The sequence below is a fragment of the Ipomoea nil genome, unplaced genomic scaffold (genome assembly GCF_001879475.1).
Source record: "Ipomoea nil cultivar Tokyo-kokei standard unplaced genomic scaffold, Asagao_1.1 scaffold2921, whole genome shotgun sequence".
Classification (NCBI taxonomy): Eukaryota; Viridiplantae; Streptophyta; class Magnoliopsida; order Solanales; family Convolvulaceae; genus Ipomoea; species Ipomoea nil.
The window spans coordinates 3,118,293-3,141,574 of NW_017619349.1; the positions used below are offsets into that span (position 1 = coordinate 3,118,293).

The 23,282-nt window shown below is 30.2% G+C and overlaps 1 protein-coding gene across 3 annotated transcripts; it reads left to right on the forward strand.

Annotated features, from left to right (window-relative positions):
* The first annotated feature begins 19,976 nt into the window (after positions 1-19,976).
* On the forward strand, positions 19,977-22,567 carry LOC109161136 (ethylene-responsive transcription factor ERF118-like). 3 transcript variants are annotated; one of them, XM_019309483.1, is made up of 3 exons: positions 19,977-20,076; positions 20,556-20,782; positions 20,889-22,567. In XM_019309483.1, the coding sequence occupies exon 3, from the start codon at positions 21,120-21,122 to the stop codon at positions 22,230-22,232; it is 1,113 nt and encodes a 370-aa protein (XP_019165028.1). In that variant the 5' UTR covers positions 19,977-20,076; positions 20,556-20,782; positions 20,889-21,119; the 3' UTR covers positions 22,233-22,567. The 3 variants fall into 3 exon arrangements, with proteins under 3 accessions (XP_019165028.1, XP_019165029.1, XP_019165027.1); XM_019309484.1 differs by lacking the exon at positions 19,977-20,076 and adding an exon at positions 20,137-20,269; XM_019309482.1 differs by lacking the exon at positions 19,977-20,076 and having other exon boundaries at positions 20,278-20,782.
* The last annotated feature ends 715 nt before the right edge of the window (positions 22,568-23,282 follow it).

Genomic DNA, 23,282 nt, shown 5'->3' on the forward strand with positions numbered 1-23,282 from the left:
TCAACCACAAGCACATTTTCTTTTATTGTACTATCATGTTTTGTACATTATTATAAACCGTTCGAGATGTTAAAAACTTATAAATTTTTCTTGAAACTTGAATTCCATACCAAATGAGCCTCCAAGAAGGGCATTTATACTCATCCACTTTCTCAATGGAATATGGAGATCAATTTAATCTTATGGCTAGAATTTTGTCTATAGAATTCTCCTTACAATTATATACAAGTTCATGAGTTTCCTAATATTCTATAGAATTCTAGGAATCCTTCCACATCTCTAGAGTTATGTACATAATTTTGAAATATTCTATTTGTTAGCATGTAAATTGTGAACATTCAGTATATAAATTATGAATATTCAATAGGTAAATTGTATATTTTTTTTACCCGGATCTACAGAATAATTTTCCGTCGAAGTTTGATTATTCCCTCTTTTGGGCCTACTTAATCTGCTGCACATTTCCCTTGTTGGGCCCAATATCATGCAAATAAAACTAGGCTTGGAGCCCATGTTCTATGTGCTTGTAATTACAAGGAAGATATATATTTAAAGAGATTAAATTGTTGTTTCCTTTTACATTTTTGCATGTGTAAATAGTAAATACTAAATAGTTATTACCCAGCCTTCAAAAAAAAAATAGTTATTAACCCATAATTTTTCAAAAATATGGGGAAAATACTACGGAGTATAAGCAGTAAAAATATTTAAAAATTTCATTTTTTTTATACATCCAAAAGAATGAAAGATAATAATACATATAGAAGGAAATGGATAATTTAGACCAATTCAAACAAGTTCAAAGGAAACATTAGGTGATTTTTTAAATTTATCCAAATTCACTCATGGCGCATTTTGATAACAGACTTTCTCATAAGTTAAAAGATTAAATACGAGCATACACATTATAAAATTTGATCTGTCTATATTAAAACTTAACTATTCATATAAAAATGTGAATTAATCCAAATTAACATATTTTTTCTAATTCAGGACAAAAGTTCTCGTAAAGGTTTTTTCGAGTTTCTTTTTCCCAACTTCATAAGTATACTTTGAGAATCAATTTCTTATATACTAATTATCCATTTTATGTGTATAAATATATGAAATTCATCTTCTTAAAGAAAAAGAATAAGCGAAGTGCATTTCGACCCATCTCAAATAGGTAATGTACTACACTCAAAATAATATTTCAAAATGTGCATTAATATGTCAATTTTCTAACAAATATAAATCATTTTCTATATTTTTTTCAAACATTTTCAGCTCAAAAAATCTAATTAAACCCCTCCATCTGAGTTTAAACCTGTAACTACTCATTTGAAATGGTAAATAAAATATCATCATACTACAGAGTAGTTGGTAAGCGACATGAAATTAATCTATTTAAGTTACGATAATATAGAGGGGAGTATCTTCCCCAATTACATTGTTCATGTAAAATAAGAAGTATGAAGTTGGGTACTAAAGATATTGACTTGTTGAGTTTCAATAAGTTGAGAAAATCTACAAATCTAATAAGAGCGAATAATGTTAGGCCCTTAACTGGAACAAAAAAAATGTCGGTACTGATTGTTTCTTAAAATGAATGGTTCATATTATTTTGATTTTAGTATCTTTTAATGATTTTCCTTATTTACCCTCTATTATATTATTTTCTTCCCTTAAATAACCCTAAATTCCGTTAGTTTAAACTTTAGTAACGGAATATTCCGTTAACTATTTATTATTCTTAACATACTCTTAATTTATATAAGGTCTTAGGTTCGAACCTCATCCCAAGTATAATTGACATAATTGTTAAACATATATTCCGTTAACTATTTATTATTCTTAACATACTCTTAATTTATATAAGGTCTTAGGTTCGAACCTCATCCCAAGTATAATTGACATAATTGTTAAACATATATTATGAATATGTTAAAATGTATTAAAAAAAATATATAATATAAAATTTAACATAAACTTTGGTCAAATAATTAGCTCGACTAAATACATAGCATTCAAAGTTGAGCATCAAATATTATAAATCAGGAACTACTTTAAAATTATTTGATTTTCTTGAATTTTTTTATTAAAAAAAAACAAATTTATGTTAAGTTTTTTTTTTTTTAAATTAATCTTCTTCTGATTATTTAGAACAAAACTTAATATTTCAATTATGATTTTGCATTATTGGAATGATTTAGGCCATTATGGTATTAATATTTTTTTTTGTATTTTTTTTTATAATGGTACAATTGTACATTACATTACTAATATTATACTATTATTTTTTTATCGGACAATGTTCTTATATCATTGTCAGACCTGCGCGGCCTAACTACAAAGTTGTTGATCATAAATACAATTACACATGGACTCTAAAACGGTAGGATCATTTTTCAAATAATTGACAATGTTAACATCCTACTAGCTCCAATTGAACAAGTTTACACATCAAAATTTTATCAATGCATGAAAACTTCTAAAAAAATTTGTAAGTTAATTTTTACTATACCATTATATTAATATCTACTGTAACCATATATTTTGAATTATTTATTATCATCCTCTATTAACAGCAATTGTAGCAATTGTTATGGACAAACTCACAAAACAATTTGTCTCAACAAGGAATGGAAATTAAAAAAAAAATCATTGATTTCATTATTGTTGAAGAAAAGTATGTACGACACATTATTACTCTTATTAATTAAATAAATTAGTTGCTACAACAAAAAACAATACATATGCATTTAATTAATTTAGAATTAGATGTACAAAGTGGACAAAACCCCAAGAGAATTACAGCAAGATCAATGTTGATGGTAGTGTACACCCTCAATGCTCCACGGCAGGCTGCGGAGGACTTGCAAGAGACAGTTCTGGAAAATGGATTGGAGGATTCACTAGCAATATTGGCTCTTGTCCTCCACTTATGGCGGAGGCTTGGGCAGCTCTAAGAGGCATCCAACTCGCCAAAGCTCTTGATCTCCAACAGGTTATTTTGGAAAGCGACTCCAAGGCCATTGTTGATGGTATCACTTCCAACTCTCTACCAAACTCCCTGGTACACAACCTTCTGGCCACCTGCAGACGCGAATTGCAGGGTATAAGAGATTGGAGAATTGCTTGGATACCTCGTGAACAAAATGCCACGGCGGATGCTCTGGCGAAATTAGCAGTCTCTCGTCCTCGTGGCATCCACATACTACCTAATCCTCCAACAGAAATCGTTCCTTACTTAGAATACGATTGCAGCTCTTTTTTCCTTTGGCGATATTTCGCAATATAAATAAACTCTTGTACTTTTACTTCTTCATAAATATATGGGTAACACCCTTCCTTTGGATTAAAAAAAAATTTAGAATTAGATGTCTATAATGCTTTATTTAAAAAAAAAATTATTCATTATAAAAAAATTTTAAAAAAATATAATTTCATTAGTTATATTATCTTTATTTTCTACAATTCAAAGATTCCTTACCTTCAAATTTATTAATTTATTATATTCACTACATTGTTCATTGTGTTCTTTTTTACATTATCTTGTAATTAAATATCAAAGTTATAATACAAAACATGTTATATATATATATATATATATATATATATATATATATATATATATATATATATATATATATATATATTTATTTATTTATTTATTTACCAAGCATTTTATACAAATATAATAAATATTAATATTTCGTTCAATACTTTCACATGATAACCTGCGACACACATCTCACAACACATGAAACATGTAGGAAAAAAACTACCACTACTAAATATCAATAGGTGTTTGTACGCTAAAGAGTTCATATTACAACTAAAATCTCAGTCATATACACAACAAAGTAAATCTAAAACTTCCTACACCATAATCTCATTGCGTGATGAATCCCTCTATGCTGCTACCAGTAACCTAATTGCACATGAAACACTATCAATAAAAAAATAAAAAAATAAAAGAAAAAGAAAAAAAGAGGACATGTACTGAAGATGAAAACAATAAAAATGCTACCCAAAAAAGAATTAAGAAGAATTAGAGAAATTTAAACCAAAAGTAGTATTTATTTAGACTATCGCTTTAAAACTAAGTATTTAGACTAGCGCTATTACAAAGTTGCAAACATTTATTTTAGTGACAATTATAAGCAATCTCTCATATATTATCTTGCATTTATATATTTTAAATTACTGATTTAAATAAACAAATTCAACATTTATTTACATATGCATGAAAATCTCCTATATAATATTGCATTGATATACTTTGGAATACTTATTTAAAAATAATTATTGGGCATTATCTCATTCGCACAAAGTGCGTAAAAAAACTAGTATATATATATATATATATATAAACAGATACTACATGTAACATGGTCAATACTATTGAATATATATATATATATATATATATATATATATATATATATATAATATATATAGGGAAAATGGCACTTTTTCCCCCTGAGTTATTCATGCATCCACATTTGCCCCCTCAATTATTATAAAAGTGACGGTTTTTCCCCCTGATAATATTAAATAGACATTTTTACCCTTAAATACATATTTTATTTATTTTTATTGTTCAACAAATTATTGTTTATACGTAGGGATGGCCACGGTTCGGTTCGAACTGAACCGAACACTATAGCAATCAAATAAAAAAAAATTCGGTTATGATTCATAACATAACCCAATATTTGGGTTTCCGTTTATTAAAATTGTGAAGTGGAAAAAAATAGATTCTGAACCGTGAACCAGAGGTTCAAATCAGAACAACTACTAGCAATAGCTTAAAATTAGAATTATAATATTTGCAAATAGTGTATGTTTTTTTCGCATTTATATTGACTCTCACATATAAGTATATATAATCGCGATTTGGTTTTTATTTTGAATCGTTGTTTCACAATTTCGGATCCAATTTGAACTGTTGGTTCAAACATTATTTTAAAATTTTATTTTTTTATTTTTAAAGTATTCTAAATTCAACAATTAATGTATTTTATTTTTTCAAATTGTGGTTATAATTTGTTGAAGAAGTAAAATAAAGGAAATATTTATTTTAAGGGTAAATATGTCCATTTAATATATCAGGGGGGAAAATTGCGACTTAAATAATATAGGGGGAAAAAGTGCTATAAGTATATAACACAAGGGGAAAAAGTGCCATTTTCCCATATATATATATATATATATATATATATATATATATATATATGAAAGTTGGCCTTTCAAATACGGATCATAAATGAATTCACGCATTTGGACCTCCCTTCATTATTTCGATCTTCCATTTTGTCGTATTAATAATTATTGATGCAGCCATCAAGTGAGGCAGTGAGAACAAATTCCAGTGTTACTCGCACGAGCTTAGTTCACTGGTTCAGTAAGCAGTATTTGAGAGAAGACATTAAGATTTAAATCTTGGCAGTAACAATGTGGGAATTATGTCCGAAGTGGACAGATTATTTGTGAGCATCGGCATTTGGTCATGTTTGTTGGGCCATTGTGTCACCGTGATTTACATCATCCCAAATGCTTTGTCGTGCCGGAGTGTGGATTTAACGGTTTGGGAGAAGAACAAATGCCACTATTGCTTTCTATTTTTTTTTTGGTCATATTATTGAAAACCATATGTATCTTAGGGAATTTTTCACTGTATCATAGAAAAATATATGTATTGTAGGGAAAGTAATTTTTTTCACTTTATTTTATATTTATATTGCCTTATAATTAACTTATTATCTCGTAACGTATTTTACTCACAAATCCACAATTTAAATTGAATTGTCTTATATAGTGTACATCATGTACATGAAAGTCCAACCATATGTTTGTAGGTTTTTTTCACAAATTCAAAATAAAAATTCCTCAAAAATAGTTGTGTAATATGGTTAATTCAAGGTATATGAATAACACTTTCCATAAAATTAATTTACTTCCTCCGAGAATGTTAGGCGCTTCGAAGGGCCAATTTCCCAGGATACAATCAATTCTTACAAAATATTCGAGCACTCAAATAAGTTGTACAATGAACTTGAACAAATGAGATACGGAAATCTTCATGTCACGGACTAACAAAAGATAAAATAAATTCGTCTTTAAATGACTAATAATTAATCCTCATGTCAAAATGTACAAAATAAAAAGACCACCGATGTAGTAAAATTGAAAAAAAAAAATAAAAAAAATGTACACACCATCACTCAAGATTTGCATAGTACCAGGTTGCAGAGCGGACATGACATAAGTAGTACAACATTGTTCTCTAAATCAGTACAATAAATTGAAGGAAAATAATTAGTCCAATAATGACCCACCTTGGCAAATGGGCTACATATAATTTATGAACCATCATAATAATGTTGGGTTTGATCCCACCTGAAACTTTTTCTACACTCTCTCATCCTATGCTGTTAACTCAAATATCTTTTGAATTTTACTATGTATATATGTATACTTCCAAGTTTACTCTTAAATTCTATTCTAATTTTCAAATTATTGATATGGACATTTTTATTGGGATTCATATAATAAAAATAGTTTATCCTTATCTGTCACATCAGGAAGAGAATACACAACCACTCAAGTCAATCAGACTGGTTTAAATAAAGAATAAATAAGTGGAAACAGTAGATCCGGAATAAGTAAAGTGAAATGGGATCAGAGACTGAATCTGTACTGCCTATTTGCCCACAAATATGAAGAAATTAATTGGAATTTCTGGCGCTGTCAGTATAAATCGGATCTGATCCGGAAAAATCCAATCTTCTTTTTGCTCCATTAACGTACTAGTATTCAATAATATACAAAAATAGTAACTTTTTTTCTTCTAAAATTATTTCTGTTACTTTTGTAGCAATATAGTATTAATAATGTTTACAAAGAAAATTTGTTTATATTTATTTATTACTTTAAATTGGTATACAAAAAAGACATTATAAGGTCAAAATTGGAGGACAATTTTAAAAAGAAAAATGCAGCACCATTTCATACATAAAAAGAAAAAACCGTTTGTATTTTGACCCAATGAAGCAATTCAATAATCTTCCATGTTTGATGTGTTAACCAAACGATTTCATATCTTCTAGAAACAATGTGTTAGGTCTAATCACAGTTTTAATTAGAAAGAGATTATATACATGAAAAACTTACAATATTAATTGGTATTATTATTAGTATCATGACTTATCATCTATATTAGATACAAACCAAAAAATTTCTAAAAAAAAAAACTAGAATATAAACGGTTTTTCTATTCTCTTTAGTGTTATAGCATATATACAAATGGTAGTGATGCTAAGTCAAGTGCAAATAGAGGCTTAGGTAAAACATGCAGATAAATTTGAGTAGTTGATATGTTCAGATCAACAACTCTAAAAAAAAATAAAAATTACGCTTCAAATCTACTGCATTTGCATTATGTTCAAATCTTGGAAGGTTTAACAATGTGAATTGGAAGACACATCAACGTGATTTGGAAGGCACAAAATGTTTATTAGTCTTCATGGGATAATTGAAGTTGTTTCTTGAACCGTTTCCTTCCATCTTTAACGGATTTAGCTACAGGCTTGTTGAGCCTATTAAACCAACATGTTGACAATGTGCACTCGAAGGAACAAATAATGCACCCTAAGACGGTTGAACCAACCTATTAAAAATGTGCACAGGCACAACAATGTACACTCAAGGCAAAACCCAATGCACCCAAAGACCAAAAATATGCACTTACATACAAAAATTATCAAATTGTTACCGCGTATTTTTAATTTAAAATTTTCTTTCATTCTGAACAGTTAATATGAATATAACAAATGTATGAGATTTAACCCTTTTTTTTATCGAGACTCATTTGAATCTGATCTGTTATCGTGATGTTGATTACACCTTATAAATTATTATTATTATTATTTTATATATATATATATATATATATATATATATATATATATATATATATATATATATATATATATATAACCTAAATATTTTTTCTGATGTTACACTTTGTTTTTTCTTTAATTTCTACTTAGAAAAATAAAAAGGAAGAAATAATGTTAGTTAGCCTTTTAAAAAGAATAATGTTAGTTAGACTATAAATGGGAAAATAAGTAACAGTGTTGGGGCAGGTGGAGACGAAGAAGATAAAATTTAAAAAAAAAAAAAAAAAAAAAAAAAAAAACGCTTGTTGAAAACTGCGGCCACGTGTTGCAACAACGACCGGGTCCACCCCAGCATAGTGGCGGGAAAAAGAAAGTGGCGGGAAGGTGGGCTCCACGCAGGCGTCATTGGCGGGAAACTGAAGCAACGACCTCGCCTAAGAACTCGGTCCACTCACCGTCGTTTGCGTACCCCATTTCTCCTCAACAAAGTGGATGCCATACTTCCCCTTTATTTTCACTTACACTCCAAAACTTTTCCATAATTTCATCTCTGCCCCCCAATATTTTGTACATTATACAATACACTCATATCCTAAACAAAATGTCCCTTATTAACAATAATAATATTATTCCCAAAAAAAAAACTAATAATATTTTTACTGTACAGTAAATTTAATTTGATAATCATTTCACACGAAATGAATATAATACATTTCGGTGAAAATGTAATATTTTTTTTTTTTTGGTTAATCAGTATTACTCTTTTTGATATATTTTATGTATTTAGTTCGATTAATAAGATTTGATTTTTTATTATTAATACTATACTAAAGCATAAGGGTTTAAATGAAATTATTTACTCGTATATGTTTATGTTGGTTTGTATAATTATATGCAAATTATATGTCCGACACATTTATTTGAGTATGATGTGATGATAATGATGATGTTTAAGTCATAAGTCATGCTTACATACATCATACATGCATCAAAGACCCAAAGTCATATAATGTTTAAAAAAAAAAAAAAAAAGATTCTGGTATACGGACACGATACATTATTCGCGTAATTTTATTTTTAGTTTTTTTTTAAAAAAAAAAAATATTGAGAGGGCGTGGGGGCAGGGTCACGTGATCAGGTGATACAAAAATGTCCAGTAGGTAGGAACAATATAGAAAGGGGTGCCATGCTGCTGCCATGCACGCTTTTCATTTTGTTTTAGTTTTTATTTTTTATTTGTTTTTTCATTGTTTTTTTTTCTCTTATTTTAATTAGTGCATGCTTGCTTTTGATTCTTTGTCAGATTAAGAATACTTTATTTGATATGTAATATATATTGGCTTGTTTGTTAAGTAATATAGTTTTTTAAATACATTTAAAATGACATCTTAAATATTATTTCAATTAAAGTTTACTTTTTGTATACTACACAAGAAAAAATAAAGGGTAAAAATAAAACTCCATCGGCATTCTTGTTCACCAAAGTTCATAAATCATAATTCAAAATTTGTTTTTTTTTTTAAATTAAATTATTTTTATAACAATATTTTCACATTATTTTAAAATTTTGAGAACGTTTTGATTTTATACTTCAACAATACCCTTAATACTATTACGTCAAATTAAAAATGAAGTACAAAAATAATACGGAGTAATAGATAATGAACAGACAATGCTCTGTTTGAAAACATGTAAGCATTCAATTTAGTACAAACACTCTTTTAATGTAAGTATTTAATGAATTCAACTATTCATGTAAGCATAGTGCATAACAACTCATGCATGTTAATTAATGAAAAATAAACACAAAATTTGTTGAAAGTACAATTTTCTAACGCACATCAAATTCCCATCATACTTTGATGCGTTTCAATGAAGTTCGATCAATCTTACATAATTTTAAAATTATACTCAAAATGTAAAGTGACAAAGGTAGTTTCATCTCCACGGCCAGGGAGACGGCCCGAGATAAATCGGTCCCTTCATCTTCGTGGGAGAAGAATGATTTTTTTTTTCTGAATTTTAAATAATTATTTTATTTAAAATTATTTTTAAATTCGGTAACCATCACATCAGCCTGTTTTCAGGTATACATGTCATTTTGGTACATAAGTTTACGTTGTTTAGTAACCTAATTATATTTTTTGAGTCCAATAACTTAATTGTAATTTGGTGTGCAGATAGGTGACCTATTTAACTTTTATTCCTAAATTTATTAAATACTGAAATAATATAATTTGTAATATATATAGTTAAAGAGGGTACGGAACAGTTGGCGTTTGGGTAGGAAAGGGAGGGGTGGATTTGGACCGTTAAAAGAGTTTGGAAGATTTGCCAGAATCGGAGCATACACTGTCACGTGCCACCCTCTTTAATTTTGCTCACACCTTTTTGTTTCCAAATATACCCACCATCTGCCCTGCTATTGCTTTTATTACACTTATTACTGCACTTTTGATTTCTCAGAATATCTCTAAAGTTGAATCATATTTTTTTAAAAAAAAAGGAAAATAATATTTTTTTTCCCTCTTAAATTTTCCCTCATATTTGTTTTCTTTTATTGGATGCACATGAATTAATTGGCCCATAATTAATTAAAAATTAAAATAAGTATTAAGTTCGACATTGCTGGTGCACACAACACGTCCATATTATTGCTGGTGCACACAACACGTCCATATTTTTTCTTTCTTTCCTTCTTTTTCTCATGTGCATGCCCACAAAAAAAACACACTCCTACAAATTCTTTTCTTATCTTTCCTCTCATCTTATTCTTCTAACTCACCCAAATTTAAAAAAAAAAAAAAAAAAAACTATAAAATTGTTGTTGGTGATGCTCTTGATAATATTTTTTTTTTTTTTTGAAAGTTACTGGCTCTATTACATTGTAGTATCTGTTCTCTTGATAATATTTTTAAATTTTTTGTAAATATAATTCTTAAGAATGAGTTATTCATTTACATAAAAGTAATTATTCTAAAATTTTTTGATATAGATTATTGCTAAGTTCTAAACAATACTTTTTATTTCATAAATATAATTATTGAAAATGAGCTATTCATTTAAAAAGACTTATTCTTAAAATTGTTGATATTCAATTATTCTTGAGTTCTTATAAAATTAGAGTGAAGACAATAAACATGTCGTGTTTAAAAGGTCTCTTATGACTTACACTCAAGGTGGGTGGCATTGTTTATTGTTAGTCCAGATCAAATGTACATAAAGTCAAGAAGGGTTTAAGGTTTATAAAGTTTTATTATGCTTTTAACGACGTCCATAGTGAGGTTTTTTTTTTTTTTTTTTTTCCTTTGATTAGAAAGTAAAACACAATTATTTCCACAAAAAAGAAAAAAGTCAAACACGATGTGATTTGTTTGAGTTTGAAATTGTTTTAGTTCACTTGGATTGTATATATTAGAGTAAATACTCAAAATGGTCCCTCGACTATAGCTAAATTCACAAATTAGTCCTCAACTTTCAATTTCACCCAATTAAGTCCTTAACTTTGCAATTTTGACACGATTTGGTCCTCCATATAATTGACCGTTTGTTGACCGTGATCGACGATCTCCAGAAAAACCTTCAGCTCTCGTCGGAGCACGTGGAGGCCTCCAGGTTGACGTTGCACCGGTTCGGAAACACGTCGTCTTCTTCACTCTGGTACGAATTCAACTACATTGAATCCAAAGGGAGGATGAAGAAGGTGACCGGGTTTGGTAGATTGTTTTCGACAGTGGATTCAAATGTAACGGTGCGGTCTGAAAATGCAATCGGAACCTTAAAAAATCGACGATGGACCATGAAATTACATATATATCTTCAAAAATCACAGTCAACAAACGGTCAAATAGACAGAGGACCAAATTGTGTTAAAATTACAAAGTTAAGGACTTAATTGGGTGAAATTGAAAGTTGAGGACCAATTTGTGAATTTAGCTATAGTCGAGGGACCATTTTGGGTATTTACTCTATATATTACTACTAAATAGTAGAATGTAAGTGCATAAAGTTAACCAAAAAAAAAAAAGTATAGAGAGAAATTTTATAATGGTTTAACAGGTTGGAGGTAGGGTAATTTTCCTAATTTACTTTTATCTTTTATCACCAATGAGGAAATCAAGTAATGCATATTCTTATAGACATAGTCACATAGAATTTCACAACACAAAATAGAGAAATTTATAACATAAGGCACAATTACTAATTGTTTTAGATACAAAATTCATACTCTTAAAGGTACTGAATTTAATAACACAAAAACATAAAAATTCACAACATAAGACACATAAATATGTACATGATCTACCGTGCGCTGTAAACCATGATTTATGGTATAAGAATTAATCTTCTACTAGGCTAGGCACATAATTTTCATACCAACTCTTTTGTTAAACTATTATTTCTTATGTTAACTCTTCTTCTACTAGGCCAGGTCTTTTGATTAATCTTCTATTCTACTTTGCGAAGCCTTCCACTCTGACTTGTCTACTCAATTGTATGAGAATACAATTCTTCTGGTTTTAGAATTCTTCTATTTGGATGTCTCTTTTGGATAACAACCTCAGCTCTTCTATTTATAGAACATTTTTTTTTTATAACTTTGGCGATCCAACTTTACCAAATAATCTTTAACTTCATAAGACTCTGCCCTACATGTTTTTAGTGGGATTCAAACTCTACACTACCGCATCCAATCATGACTTTTAAGTCAGGCGACGAACGAACTACGCTAAGCTCCCAAAGACAATTTTTTTTTAGGAAAAGGGTTAAATAGGCCCGTGAGCATTACTCAAAAAGTCAATTAGACCCTTAAACTTTCAAATGTTGCAATTGAGTCCTTAAACATTTCATTTTAGAGCATTGAGGTCCAAAAACCGGTTGATAACCTATAATCAAGGTTGTAAAATTGCGCCAATGACCCTAGACGCTAGGCAGCGGCCGGCGGCATAGAAATTCGGCGGAAATCGCCGTTCTAGGCGATCAGCTGCCTAGGCGCCGAGTAGGTCGTCGTAGACTAGGCGGGATTTTAAATAATTTTTTAATTATTTTAAATTAAAAAAAAAAATCGGGCGCCTAGCGATTTTTTCAACCTTACATATAATTACATGTCACTTGATTTTCGGCGAACCTCTAGTGAATTTCCGACCATATTCCGACAATATATCACCGGCAAAACAGTCGCCGGTGTCGTTTGGTTGCCTTCTCGCCGGAGAAGGCAACCAAATGGGTTGCTTTCTACGGTCGCCAGAGAAGTCGACCCATCGATGGGTCGCCTTCCTTCTCCGGCGAAGGAGAATGCGACCCAGGTCGCCTTCCCCCACGACTGGAGAAGGCAACCAGATCTGACGAAGGAGAAGGCGACCCATCTGATAGGCTGAGAAAGTAGTTATGGACAGATACTACATTGTAATAGAGTTAGTAGTACTAAGAAAAAGTCAAAAATAATAATAATAATAATAATAATAAGGAATAAGGTTCAAATTGGCCACTGAACGTAACCTGAAAATGCAATTAGGCCACTGAACGAAAAAAAAGTGCAATTAGGCCATTGAACACTCAAAAAATGTGCAATTAGGCCACTAAACTCTCCAAACGTATGCAATTTTACCGGATAGCAGGTTACCATCAATTTTAGCAGGTTACCTGCTTACGTGGCAACTTAGTTGGCATTTTTAATAATTTTTAAATAATTTTTAATAATTAATTTTAATAATAAATTTTATAAAAATTTGGAAAATATTAAATAAAAAAATAATAAAGTCGTTTTTATTTTTTAAAATTTTTTTAAATAAAAAGTTATTATTAAAATTTATTAAAAATTAATTAAAATTTATTAAAAATGCCAACTCAGCTGCCACGTAAGCAGATAACCTGCTAAAATTGAGGGTAACCTGCTATCAGGTGAAATTGCACATTTTTGGAGTGTTCAGTGGCCTAATTGCACTTTTTTTTCGTTCAGTAGCCTAAATGCATTTTCAGGTTACGTTCAGTGGCCAATTTGAACCTTATTCCTAATAATAATAATAAACCTTTGAAGTAAAATAAGATATAAATGCAACCAAATGATCGATAACGCCAACGTATCCAAGAACATGAAAGTAATTAAATCTTCGTCTTCAAACGTATATCCAATAACAAAGCTAACGCTTCAATCTTTTCGTATTCAAATAAATGTGTGCAAAATACACAAATCCATAAATAACGTTATTATTATTTTTGACTTTTTCTCAAAGCATCCATACTTATAGTATGCCAACGGATCAACTTTACAAAGTTATTATACGAGGTAATGATACGTTGGAATAAAAATAATGATACTTCTTTCGAAATGGGTGATCAAATGAGTAGAGCGTGATTTTTATACTCGAATGTTATAAATTTCATTATTGCTAACACTTTTCCAATCGAGTTCTATGATAAATTTATTTTCAATGTGTGATTTGCAGGTAATTGTGTGTGTTTTTTTTTTTTTAATAGAATAAGTGTTTGAAATGTTACATGGTAAGTACATAATATATACTGTCATTTTATACTTATAGTTGAGATTGAACACATCTTTCATTTTTACCAACAAAAATCAATCTAAACTCACTTAAAATAATAAATTATATATTTATCCAGTTTCTATAATATCAATTTTTATAATTGTTTTATAAAATATTCACATCGATTTAGGAAAAAAACTTCTAAAATAAAATAAACTTTAAATTATATTCCGTATCGAATGCTTAAAAAAAAGAAAAGTATTCTGTATCGAATAATCATGTAATTTTCATAATAACTTTTATGAAAATATATAAGCATTTCATAATTATGCTTTAGGAATGAATACAATTGTTTTATAAAATATTGTACTCTGAAAAAAGACTTATATATTTTAAGAATTACTCGATCATATATTTAGTTATAAAATATTTGTTGGAAATGCTTTCTATTTTAATTAAGAAGCAGCATGAAGTCACTTTTCCAAATGGGAGGTCATTGGTTCAAACTTCAATGAGGTGATATTGACTTGTTAGGCTTTAGTAGGTTAAGAAAATATATATGAATACTACATGTAACGGGGTTAATAGTACTAAAAAAAAAAAAATACTGCGTATTTATATTTAGTTAAAAATATATTAGGAACACTTTAGTGTTATAACAGTTTTATTTTAAAAAAGTTCTATATGTTAATATTGAAAAAAAGTAAAGAAAACTAATAAACTAGTATTCTAGTATATTGGATATAATAGCAATTTATTATATAATTGAATATATAAATATATAAGGAAAACTACAAGATTATAGGAAAATAAAGTTAGGACGTTTCGTAGTAATTGATCTTAATATCAAATAATTAATTATTAATTAGTAAATTGATATTGTAGTAGAATGAATCAAAATATAATTTATTGCTGACATCTTCAATTTATGGGTTTGATTATTATTATTATTATTTCGATTTAAATGACAAGGAAAACGGCCGGTATTACCTGAGAGGCTGAGAGTGTGCCCTAAGTAAACTCTGTTCTTATATGTAATAATTTGTAAATTACAATTGAGATATAAATTATCCTAGAAAAACCCGTGTAAATGTGTGACGGGCTTGGCATTAGTAATATTGTGAACACTTATAAATTAACATTTTTATAAAGAATGCAACATGCCAATTATGTGGCACGGGTAGTTGACAATTGTATGATAGTGTCACAATATATATTATGTAGGGATCGGATGACAACTCAAAATAAAAGTTATATCTCTTATTCTCCAACATTAATTCCATTCCTTTTACGGCAGAATGATTCACACAAATTCTTTAGTGTTGGTCTATATAAGTACTTGAATTAATTATGCAGTGTATCTTTTGAGTATTTTTGAAGCAAAATTTGGTTGCAAATCTTATATTAAAAAAATACTAATTAGTTAACTAAAAATGGCATATGTTATGAAAGGATGTTTGTTATTGTTAATAAATTAAAGGAATAAGGTTCAAATTGGCCACTGAACGTAACCTGAAAATGCAATTAGGCCACTGAACGAACAAAAAGTGCAATTAGGCCACTAAACACTCCAAAAACGTGCAATTATGTCACTGAACTCTCCAAACGTATGCAATTTCACCGGATAGCAGGTTACCATCAATTTTAGCAGGTTACCTGTTTACGTGGCAGCTGAGTTGGCATTTTTAATAATTAATTTTAATAATAAATTTTATAAAAAATTGAAACAAAATTAAATAAAAAATAAAATAAAGTCGTTTTTATTTTTAAAATTTTTTTTTTTAAAAATTATTATTAAATTTTATTAAAAATGATTTAAAATTTATTAAAAATGTCAACTCAGCTGCCACGTAAGCAGATAACCTGCTAAAATTGAGGGTAACCTGCTATCAGGTGAAATTGCACATTTTTGGAGTGTTCAGTGGCCTAATTGCACTTTTTTTTCGTTCAGTGGCCTAATTGCATTTTCAGGTTACGTTCAGTGGCCAATTTGAACCTTATTCCTAAATTAAAAATATATATATATCTAGGTCAAAAGGTATGGACACTACTGGAAATTATGAAATTTCCGACCACATGAAAGTGATCTTAAATCAAGTTGAAAGTCTTGTTCCGATCACTTTTGGTATCCGAAAAACCTTTGTTGCTATTTTCGACCACTTTTTAATTTGACTTGATTTAAGATTACTTTCAGGTGGTCGGAAATTTCGTAATTTTCAGTAGTGGGAATAATATATACCCAAATGAATATACATATGGAACTTTAATTATAGTTGACCCAATTACTATAATTGTGTATGTATTATTCTGATTGTAGAATCATATTTTACTATAAAAAATTCACGATTTATAACAGAAAGTTACAATGAGGTGCATTTCATAATAAATTTGTAACAGTTTTGTATTTTTACAATTGAAGAAAACTCCGTTATATTCATGGTGCAAAATATAGAAAATACACTAAGATTTAGTGGAAACATTTGAGTTAATTATCGAAATCTCTTGACTATAGCGAAATTATCAATTTTGTTATTGACTATTTGTTTGACCAATAAAGTCCCACAACTTAATTTTTTTAATCAATTTGGTCCTTTGTTTGTTTTGTCGTTAGACATCCATTAACTTGGGACCAAATTGGTAATTATGCTATAGTCAAGGGACCATTTTAGTAATTAAATTTTTTGAGAAAATGATGCATGTGATGACCAAGATGGTCCCTTGATAATAGCAAAATTACGAATTTGGTCCCTTCTTAGACTTAATAGGAAAATTTTACTGTGGATCATGGTCTAAAACGATGTCGTTTCTTTTAATGAAAAGAAACAGCATCCGTTACGCGTAATTAGTTCTATTTGTATAACATATTCATTTTTATTTTATATATATTGTAATTTCATTTTGTTTCAACCACAGTTTCATTCGACATTATACATACAATAGCCTTATTACAATAAGACATGTTATTGAGCTTTATTTTATACTAACGGAATGTGAGGTTATTTAAGGAAAGAAAATAATATAATAGAGGGTAAAGTATGAAAAAAATAAAATAAAAATTATATGAACAATTCATTTTATCAAATAATTGGATTGACATTTTTTAATTTCCGTCATATGCCTAACTTTATAGGCTCTTATTAGTATAGTAGAATGAACTATTAATTTATCAAATAATTAAATTGACATTTTTTAGTTTCGGTTATATGACTAACTTTACAGACTCTTATTAGTATATAGTAGATAGATAGATAGTAGATAGATATACTGTATACATAGATTTATTTAAATATTTATTTGGATGGCAAGAAATACAATAGCCACTACCCAAGGATTTACACTAAGTAAACAACAAGCGATTGAAACCAAGAATGCCAGTAGGCTACTACCACTAGAAGTGATTATTAAACCAACAACCGAACAACTTGGCTGGGTTATTAATTATATTCATTTATTTATTAATTTTATATATAAGTTGGTTGTGAAATGGGGTAAAAAATAATATTGATGTAATTGGAACTCACTTATATAGTTATTATGCAAACTTATACAATTATAGAAGTATTTTGTAACAATTTGTATTTAATTATTTTGTATTTTAGAATGTTTTATGAAATATTGATTTAAAATTGAATATTTTAATATGTTTTTATAGATGATTTATTTGTGTTAATCATGTCCATTTTATTTCAAATATATATGAGCTTTTAATTCATTAAAATTGAATGTATAATAAATATATTAAGAAATTAAACCAATCTAAACATTTATAATTATTTACAAATAAAAAAACAATTGAAATTTATATCCCAATAGTAATTAATATTAAATAAATAAATAATTTTCATTTTAAAATACAATATATTTGTTAACTTGATAAATGAACAACACCTACCTAATATTATCAACCCATAAAAAATAAATTTTAAAAAATTTTGATTTATTATAAATATAATTTATACCACATTTAAAAGTACATGGTACAAATATAAAATAATATATATATATATATATATATATATATATATATATATATATATATATATTTTAATTTTGAAAAGTAAAAAAAAAAACCTAGGTCACATGATAAAGAAATTTTATAAAAAAGGTAATAAATAATGATGATACTACTATTCTGGAAGCAGTTACTTGGTGGCCAAGTAGTCAACACTCAACATTATTAGAAATTTAAAAATTATAAAAAATTTAATTTTAATAATTTTAAATTACTTAAATTTTGTAATTTTTTAAATTTATTCATTTTTACATCCTATCTTATATAATATAAAAATATATACTCAATATTTTTGGGAATTTCAAGCCAAACAAAACAATAGAAATATTTTATAAATCAAATTTAATCCAGAAGTTTGGAGTTAATTGCAAATCTTCAGTCAAAATATAAATAAACACCTCATTAAGGAAATAAATTAGAATATATACAAAATTATATTATGTATTTATTTATTGTTTTTTTCCTACTAAAAAATTTATAAATAATTAAAATCTAATATCCTGAATCCTTGACAGGTTCTGATGGTATATTGGGGAACAATGTATCTTCAAACAAAAAATAAATAAATAAATAATGAATTTCAGTGGCAGATCCGTAATTCCAGTGAACAGCCTACCCTAATCTTGTCCAAACAAAATTAGCTGTCCTCCTTTATAGGAGAATCATGGCATGACTATTCTTCCTAGTAAAACAGTAACGTAGGACTTCTAGTACCACTCTCCCACTCCCCGCGTGCCACCCACTCCCCATATTAGCCCTCTATATGGCGCGTGAAATACAATGCCAAATAGGAATCTTTGCCCAGCATGGTATGCATGTATGAGGATGGTATGGTCATACCACATGTATGGTTGCCAGCTCATATCATACCATACTAATCCAAACACATTTATTGTCATACCAAAAGTACATTATATATATACACATATTTACATATATGACTTCTCATTTTATTTTATTTACATATATGTTAATTAATTTACAAATTAACCAAATCTGGATCCCGATTATTAAAAAAGTAACGATGTACACCTTCACAATTGCTGTCATACCCCATCAGATAATGATAATTGTACCGGTACATAATATTTTTCTATTGTAAACGTGTTATTCGTAATTTTCTATATTAGAATTAAGAAACATGCATTTTAATGAATAAATTTATATATATACATGGGTTTTTATTTTTATTTTATTTGACTTTTTGTATATTAATTTAAAAATTAACCAAATCTGGCTCTCGATTATTAAAAAGAGCAACGCTGTATACACGTCAACAAAAGTCAATCCGAATCCATCATTGTTTGTCACATTATGTAACGACGATAATCGCGTGAATGTATAATATTTTTCTATTATAGATGTGTAAATTATAATTTTCTATTTTAGAAATAAAAAATTGCATTTTAAAGAATTAATAATTATTAAATTACTAAATTTGGTCACTTTTATAGGGTCAAAAAAAGAAGGAAATCGTAACCGTATATGCATGGGTGTATGTGTATATATATCCCGCATATACATACACTCCTTGTACCATTACATTACAGTTATATATATATATATACGCTACCATTTTCTATATTTTGACCGGTTGGGAAAAGAGAAGGGCAGCACGCAGCAGTATCAGAACGGCAGTGAGTGAGGGGAAGGGGAAAAGGACATTTAGAGAGAGAAAGGGCTCAGAGGAAAGGTACACAAATATACATTGATACATACGCATATACTTTTATATTTTAATCTCAGGAAAAAATCTTTGATTTTGCCCACGATTTTTATATTGTCTCTCATCGGTAATGTGTTTTCATTGAGATTTGCGTCTTTTTCAAGAATAGAAGAAAAGATTGCGTTTTTTTTATTAGGACTTAATGGTTTACAGTGAAGGGGTAAAGTCTTTGTTTATTTGCATAACCACTCTAGCTTAAACCCCTAGTTATTGTTCATATATAGCATACGTATATCGATACAGGTGTTCTTTGTTTTCTGGGGATTTTGTCTTGTTTTAGAGGGGAAATCTGGGCCATAGGTTTCTAATCCTGTGATTCTTCTCTTCTGGGTTTTCGCTGGGTTCGCTGGGTTCTTGATAGATTGTTTTTTTTTTTTTTTGTATCTATAAATCAGAGTATCTGATCCGATTTTTTCTCTTTTGTTTACTTTTCCGGATTCGAGAAGGGCTCTTTGAGAGAGTGAGGAGTGGAAGGATTTGTGGTTTGAAGAGATTTTATGTCGGCAAGGTCTGGATTGGGTTCTGTGTTTGGGGCTTTTTTGTTGAAGCTCTGGGTTGTTGTTTCTTCTGTTTTGCTCAATCTCTGTATGCAAAGATTTTTCCTCTGCTGTTCAGTTCAGCAGAGAGCCGCCGTTGTTTTCCCGTCCGTTTCGATGCGTTTGAGGCCCAAAAGGTATTCATCCTTAAACCCTAGTGGTTTTAGGAAATTTTTTAATTTTTGTGGTAATTTATGATGTTTTTTGAGACTGATCTGTGATGGGTTTGTGTGGATTTTGCAGGACTTGTTCTGGAGTAGAGTGTTTTGGGGGATTTCACATAAAGCGATTCTTACATACTTTCCCGATACAACCGTAACAATTTCTTGATTTTCCGAGAGGTTTTCCGGCTGATTTTTTTTACTTTTGACTTGTTTTCCGATCATATTTTTGGCTTTTTAAATTTGTTCTTGGACCAGAGCTTTCCGGGGAAATTTTGTTTGGGGGGTTTCGTTGTGATCTGAGTTATATAAGATGTTGTTATCGAATCATCCAACCGGCGGCCGAGCAATGAAACCCAGAGCTGAGCCCGGAAAGCCCATGAGGAGAATCCGGATTGTTTGCGAGGACCCGGATGCTACTGATTCATCGGACGATGAACGGTTGGATGTGAAGAAACCGAGGATGTTTGTCCGTGAGATTCTCTGTCCTGTACCTGATTCTTTCAAGAATCAAGTTAAGGGGCTTGAAACTGAGGGATTTTCCTCTCAAGATAGCAGCAATGAGGCGAAAAGAAACAACCTTAAGAAGAAAAGGGTTTTGGCTAAAACCCCGGGCCAATCCCGCCCGTCTAACCCCTCGAAGCTGAGGGGCGTTCGCCAGCGTAAATGGGGTAAATGGGCTGCTGAGATTCGCGATCCTTTCCTGGGGAAGAGAGTGTGGCTTGGTACCTTTGGTACGGCCGAGGAGGCTTCGAGAGCTTATGAAATGAAACGGCTCGAGTTTGAGGAGGCTATGGCGAAGAATGGTATCAATTCTGATAAGGGCTCGGATGTTTATATGGTTGATAATCACGATATCAATCGGTCTGGTTCGGTTGTGGTTTCAGATCCCCCGGGTAAGGGCAAGGCGGTTGCCTGTGTCTCCGAGGACTCCGTGGGAAGCTTGGTGTCACACACCTCGCCTTCCTCGGTTCTTGAATTGGAATCTTTCACTTCCGCCGTGGCTAATGTGAAGGTTGATAACGAGAAGACGGATGATGATTGTGTTGAGAAGAAAACGCCCGAAGTCCCGGGTGGTATTGACGATGAAATCTTAGTGAGTCAACTGTTTGAAACGGTTGATAATGTGCCCGATCTGCTCGATGAGACTCTCTCGATGGCTCAAATGGCCGACGATATGGACCTTGCTAGGCAGCTGGATGCGGCCTTTGCTAGTGATGAATATACAGGTTTTGATGATTTTGGTCTCGGGGACTTTGACAATTTTGACCTCCCATTCTGCGGGATTGATGGCCATGATGAGCAGATCCCCACAAGCTTGCCTGATTTTGATTTCGACTTCAATTTTGATGACTGCAACGAAGAATGGATCGATGAACCTCCCCTCGTGCCCGGGTCAACCCCCCTCAACATTGCTTGCCCATAAGTTTTGCAGCTAATAGGAGTTTTACTTAAATACTGTTCGAACAAAGTTTTGTTTATTTAAGTTAATAGTAGTATTTACTTTGTCGTCGAGAAGGGAATTTTGTGTCGGGATCATTTTGGTCGAAAGAACTTGTTAGTCCATTGGGTTTTCTCGAGCTATTAGAGCCGTCCAAAGGGCTTAAACCTCCTTCTTTTCTCTACTTAGCCTTTGCTTTTGTAAGTGGAGTTTTGGAAGATGATGTTTGATCCCTTGTCTCTTTTATCTTTCTTATAGTTTGCAACTTATGAAAATTCTATGAATGATATGATGAACTATGTAATGTTTTTTCCTTGCAATTATGTGTTGGTTTTGAAATGTCAAAGTGTGTGGACTATGATGTGATATTGAGACTGAGATTATCCACAGACAAAACTTTGCTTTAATTTCAAGGTTTGTGGCATGATTGAGATTTGGACTGTAGTTACAAGTGGCATGTGTTATTGGTTGGTGTTTGGTGGCTATATTTTGTTGTCTACTATGGATCCATTGAATCTATACTTTTAGTACTATAGGTAATAGGAGTGTGTGTTTGCATAATTTAGATTCATATGGTTATATTATGTGAACCCACTTGTACAATTTTAACATTTGCACCATTTGATTTGGAACATCAAAAGTCCCCCAGAGTGATTATCTAACCCTAAGGTTTGACATGCTCTAAGCCTTTGAGAGTCGGCATAGAGCAGGTCCATTAGATTATCCGGGACCCTGATTAATGTGACTGAGCCCCAGTCAATGTTTTATCCCATGTTGGTGTCCAGTGAGTCCAGGCAGTCTTTGATTAAATCTTCATCGTCTCGGATTGGTTGCTTTCTCGATTAATGATGGCGACCGCGGCAGTCGAGTCCATTTCCACTCAAAACCCTCTAATCCCTTTCGTTCAGACTAAGCCGTAGACGATCCCTTAAGCCCGCGCCAGTTGAACCGTTGTTGGCATTGTTAAGCTTCAACCACCCAGGTTAAGACGAAATGGTTAAACAACCAATATGAGTGTTTGATTAATTAGTTTTT

What these genes read in the sequence shown, in the direction of transcription:
- LOC109161136 (XM_019309483.1), top strand. Translation starts at nt 21,120, where the DNA reads ATGTTGTTATCGAATCATCCAACCGGCGGCCGAGCAATGAAACCCAGA.